General features: G+C 36.0%; 1 protein-coding gene across 1 annotated transcript; it reads left to right on the top strand.

The window, feature by feature from the left end:
* Positions 1–485: 485 nt before the first annotated feature.
* On the top strand, positions 486–5,194 carry LOC104102518 (importin subunit beta-3-like). Its single transcript, XM_070175671.1, has 13 exons — positions 486–1,847; positions 2,166–2,369; positions 2,600–2,704; positions 2,999–3,064; positions 3,146–3,319; positions 3,439–3,513; positions 3,600–3,730; positions 4,081–4,183; positions 4,269–4,335; positions 4,429–4,604; positions 4,711–4,767; positions 4,867–5,004; positions 5,081–5,194. Exons 1-13 carry the CDS (start codon positions 486–488, stop codon positions 5,192–5,194), a joined length of 2,772 nt encoding a protein of 923 aa, XP_070031772.1.
* Positions 5,195–5,544: the final 350 nt, after the last annotated feature.

Below are 5,544 nucleotides of genomic sequence, written 5' to 3'. Positions count from 1 at the left end.
AGGGGTCATTTGATTATAGGGGCTAGAAAATATTCTAGTATATATAAATTCTCTCATAAATAATACAGTATTTGATTGAAGGGATTAAAAAATACTGTCCATCGAATAATTACTACAATATTAAATAATATATGCATGCATTAAGTTATGCAAAAATTTATTCACACAAACATTACAAAATATTATCATTTACCGCATAATAATCTTTACACTATATTTTATCCATACAATAACAACCAATTTATTATTATACCCTACATAAATAATTCATGCATTACAATCTCACATAACTAGTATTTTAACCAAACAAAGATTTTGAAAATTTATACTCAAAAATAAATAAAAGAATCTTTCTTGTCTTTATTCCACGTAGGCAGGTAAGACCGTTGATAACCGCCAAATGAGAAAACGGCTGCAACTGAATTTAAACCCCCGCCAAAACCCCTTCTCTTTAAACTTCACTCTCTTCTCTGCTTCTCTCTACAATGGCTTCTCCTCCGAATTCCAAAATTGACAAACCCCTTTCCGTAAAGTCAGATATTCTTCCAAAAAGAAACGACAAGCTCCGCCCTGTAATGGCTGATGATGACCACAAGCCCCGGAAGAAAGCCAGAGCTCCTCGAAATTTCGAAAAAGACGCTCTTCGAATGCAAGCCAGAGACATTCTTGGCTCTCCAAATCATGACGCTATAGAAACACTCATTGCTAACTTAGCATCACCTATTGAAACAGTTTTATCAGAAGCCGAAAACTTGTACTATTTCTTAAGGCGTGAATACCCAAATGCCTTGTCTTTGAAAATTTCAAAGGTTTTACTTCACTCTCTGACTCGCCCTAAAATCAAATCCGAATGTGCATCTCTTCTGCAGAATCTGATCGATTCGCCAAGTCATTATGAGAGTGTGTGGAATTTCATCTCCCCCATGATCAAAACCGATCTTAAAATCGCGTTTCTTGAAATTCTTAGACAAGAAAATTCCAGTAGAATTTGTAAGCCAATCTGGAAGACAGTATCTGAGGTATTCAACTGTATTATTACCAAGGAACAAGGCGAGTGGCCGGGTATGCTCAGTTGCTTTTACGAGCGTCTACGTTCCGGTCCGTCATACGTTCAAGATTTTGCCCTTATGTTCTTTTTGAAGTTGCCAATGTGTCTACGTAAACAATTGGAACCTTATGTTAACAATCTCTATTTAGACTTCTTGGATAAGCTTAATTCTTTCAATGAAATGAGAAAACGTTTAGCCTTGGCTGCTTCAATTCATCTTGTTGGACAAATGTCTAGTGATTATTATTTTCTGTTAAATGGTCTACTAATGCCAATGATAAAAGGGGTATTGAGTTTTCTCATTAATGATAACGAGGAGGGGTATGCGCAGGAAAGTCTACGGAAATTAGTCGAGTTAGCTTGGGTTGAGCCAAGATTTTTCGAGTCACATTTGGATGAAGTGTTTGATACTATGGTTACCATTGCTGAGAATAATCGATTCTTAGAAGATACAAGATATCTTGCTGTAGAAATGATGAGCGCTTTTGATGATTATGTGATAAAAAGGGTAGGTAAGAAGATCCTAAGAAGGCTGTTTTTTGAGTTGGTTGAGATGATTTCGCGTATTGAGGATGATCCAATGGGTGATGTAGACTATGTGAATGGTTTATGTTTGGGAACTTCGCAAAATTATCTTCTTGGAGTAACTTTTATGTATAGGATTTCAATGGCAACGGGTGATCAAATTCGTATGCCTGTTTTACTCAAGGAATTGCCAACTTATATGGCTGCAGCGGAATGGCAGAAACGATATGCAGCAGTTACAGTCATTGGTGTCATTGCAAACGGATGTGCAAAGGTATATGCCAAAGTTTTGCATATTGTTGAATTTAATGCTTTTCTTGTGCGCTCAAGACTGCTCCTCGTTTGGATATATGCAGTTTGATCAGAAAATTGATTGCTAAAAATGGTCACTTCTACAAGTAGATTGCTAAGCATATACACATTTACATAACATATATAAATATATGTGTATGTGTGTATGTAGTATATGTATATGATAGGATAGTTGGTTTGGAGAATGAATACTTATTTATTCTTTCTAAGTTGAACTCCTTTATAAGTCGTGACTCTAATTTTACCTAAAGTACCGTTGGAATTCTTTTATTCCTCTCAGGCGATGAGGGATCATCTTTCTGAAGTGATGAATATGGTCTTGAAATCAATGCTAGATTCTTCTCCCCATGTTCGTCTTGCTGCTATTGGAACAATTAAAGCTATGAGTTTAGAACTGTCTCCAGATCTGCTAGATAAACACGGTCACAGGCTTATTGCTTCGCTATATTTGGCGCTTGCAGATGACCACTATCCCGACAGACAGGTGAGGAAGAATAATCTGTGCTAATAGCGCTTTTCATTTTCTCCCCAATTCATTTGTCAAATTCAAATATTTAATGGTATTTTCCTTGTCAGTATCATTTGACGTGGAAGCGACTACGACATGGTTTTGTTCGTCTACTTTAAGTCGTAATTCTGATGAAATTCTGCTACGATCATCCTCCTTATTATGAACTCTCTTATTGTTTTATGACAAAAAATCAATTTTTGTAGGCTGTTGCTGCTTCGGCAATGAATTACCTTTGTGAGGGTTGCAAGTCATGCATTTTAGAACCTTACTTGGACAAAATTGTGAGCAAATTACTTGCCCTCATCCAGGTACACAGTTTATAGCAAATTACGCTCCTACATTTTGCTTTAGACAGTTTATAGTGTGCTGGACTATGAATTTAATGAGTGAAAAGTACTGTTCCATTACACTGATAACTTTGAATTAGATCAGCATAAAGGTTTCTAGGAAAAAGATATACTCGTACCATTGTGTACTAATTTGAAGGTATTTAGATTTGAGTTGCCATTTCCTTTTGCATTGGCATTTCCTTTAGCTTAAAAATGTTGTTTGCTTTTGTTTAATATGATCACTTCACTTATATAACCGTTGCCTCCTGTTAGAGCCCAAGTCCTGTGCTGAAAGCTGAGGCCTTAAACACTCTAGCATTTGTTGCAAGATCATCAAAGGTCCATCTTGATAGAAACTCTGACTTAGTTTTTCCTTAGCGATCCCGATTTGATGGTGGTATCTGACAAGCTTTTGGACAGGATATCTTCACTAAATGCTATGATCTGGTCATCACTTACCTAAAGAAATTCTTAGCTGATGCAATGATTTGGCCATCGGCTGCAAGTAAATCGCTACAAGACAATGCTCTTGAGTGCATTTGGACAGTTGCAATGGCTGTTGGAGAGGATATATTTAAGAAAGATGCTGCAGAGGTGATATTTCTCTGTTACTTCTTTTACAAGAACTCAAATCTGTAGTATTTAAGGTCTATCGACATAATTATAGTTTTGCCTCTATAACTAATTTTATTGAGAACTTTCATGTATGTAAGGTCGTGGTCCTTCTCTTGTCTGTGCGATGGTATCTAGCGGAGGATGATCATCGTTTGAAAGTCACGCTTCTACGAGTATGTATGATCCAAACCATTTGATGAAAATGAAGTGTACTTTACCTAAGTGCTCCAATATAATGTGTTCTCTATTTATGTGGAAGGCATGGGCGGAGCTTCTTAGTTGTTTTGGATCTGGTTTTTATCCATATGTGAAAGATCTTATGCCTAATTTGCTCCAGTCTGCTAGACTTGGCTTTAGAGATGAAGAAATCGACGAAATAGTTGATTGGAGGTTCGTCTCTTCTTTATATACTTTTATCTGTCTAATGATCGCCAAAAGTTATGCTCAAACTTCAAAATTGTTTCATGACTAATTGGATGGTTAGTTTCCACACTTTTCAGCTGAAAATTGTACTATATTTCTGCTAAATAAGTGACCGGAAATGGCATTAAACATATGCTTAAGTTGGCAACTAGAATTAATAGGTGACCAAGTTTAGCATAGATAAGTAATATTGACCGGACAAGTTGCTGTGCGGAGCATGAATAAGGTGGATTTTTCCAGCTGAAATTTGAAGACTTGTTTCCTTAAGATTCTTAACATACTTTGGCTTTCTACTAACACACTGCAGTTCTCTACAGTGCCAGAGAACGTGTTGTTCTGACGGAGAAACTTATGGCGTGTAAAGTTTTGTTTCGCTTAACTAGTAAGTTCAAAGAAAAGCTCTTCCCATGGATCGATCAGGTTGGTTGTGAAGCATGTTTTTTTTTTAATTCTGCATATGCCATTTTTATTCAAATTTGACATTATGTAAACGTTATTTGCGCAGGTTTCTGACATATTGATACCACTTGTGATATTTCATGATGGTGATATTAGAAATATAGCTGTTTCAGGTATCTCCCTTTATTTCATTCTCCCTATTCTTTGATTTTATCTGTTCTTTTTCCCTTCTATTATGTATTTATAATACCTGATTTTTGTCCAAGCCATGCCAAAGCTGTTGCTTTCAGCAAAACTTTCTGTTGAGAAGAAAGAAGCAATTTGGAGGTTACCTAATTGTTGTTCAAGCCATTCCCAAGTTGCTGCTTTCAGCCTTACAAATTCCTATCTGAATAAACTGGTGCGCCGAGTTGTACCATCCCTACTAGAAGCTTTGAATAAGGTAACCTCCAGTATTTATTCTATTTGAACATGATATCACAGTTTATACCATTTTTTTCATTCTGTTTGTTGTTTTCAGTAAAGGTTGAGTTACATTTTATATGCAGGAAACTGACAGTGAAATTTGCGCAAACATATTGAAATCATTAAGCAAATGTATAAAGGTTGGTCATTTCATAGTTATCAAATGAAAAATCTGTTTCTTTCTTTTCATATTTTGGCTGTTTGATATGTGCAATTTGCCCTGAAAACTCTCTCTACAGATTTCTGGACCATTTCTTAGTGAAAAGAAGATTGAACGTATAGCTAATGCGATAATACAGGTGCAGAAAGCAACATCAACAAAACAGTTTTCGAAAGAGGAAAATGCGACTCAGCTGGAAAAAGAAATCATTAAACAGGTCTGAAAAATCTCTGATTACTTATGACAGAATTTTCCTGTATTTTGTCACTTTGTTAAGCCTTTTTTTGGTACAGGTTGTAAACTACTTCAGCACACTGATCAAGATATATAAGAAAAGCTCCTGGACTTTTGTGGACGAACTTTTGGAATGTATAAAAGATATGCTGGTAAGTTCTCTTCATCAATAAATACAAGGAAAAAAGAGACCCTTTACCTCTAAAATATACTGCAATTGTAAGTTTGGGATCATAAGTTTTTGTCATAACTTGATATGATCTTCATGCAGGGAAATGACGCGACAGAAAAAGAGAAGCAAAATGCACTTTTAACCTTCAATGAAGTCTGTCTGAAATGTAAAGGAGCTGCTCTTAGGTAACTTGCTTGATCCCTGATTAAATGGAAACAAACATTCTTCGCGCCTGTGGATTAACATATTTTTGAAATAGGTATTCTCGTAAACATCTTCCACTGATCCTGCAAGCCTGCAAAACCGAAAACCAGAATGTCCAAAAGGTTATTAATTATGACTTTCTCAGTC

Source organism: Nicotiana tomentosiformis, chromosome 5 (genome assembly GCF_000390325.3).
Source record: "Nicotiana tomentosiformis chromosome 5, ASM39032v3, whole genome shotgun sequence".
NCBI lineage: Eukaryota > Viridiplantae > Streptophyta > Magnoliopsida > Solanales > Solanaceae > Nicotiana > Nicotiana tomentosiformis.
The sequence above is the reverse complement of the archived record's forward strand: the minus strand, read 5'-3'. Positions and strand labels throughout refer to the sequence as shown.

What these genes read in the sequence shown, in the direction of transcription:
- LOC104102518 (XM_070175671.1), top strand. Translation starts at nt 486, where the DNA reads ATGGCTTCTCCTCCGAATTCCAAAATTGACAAACCCCTTTCCGTAAAG. An exon ending in TAGAAATATAGCTGTTTCAG is followed by an intron (nt 4,336 to 4,428) that starts GTATCTCCCTTT and finishes TTTTTGTCCAAG; the next exon opens with CCATGCCAAAGCTGTTGCTT. An exon ending in AAAAAGAAATCATTAAACAG is followed by an intron (nt 5,005 to 5,080) that starts GTCTGAAAAATC and finishes TTTTTGGTACAG; the next exon opens with GTTGTAAACTACTTCAGCAC.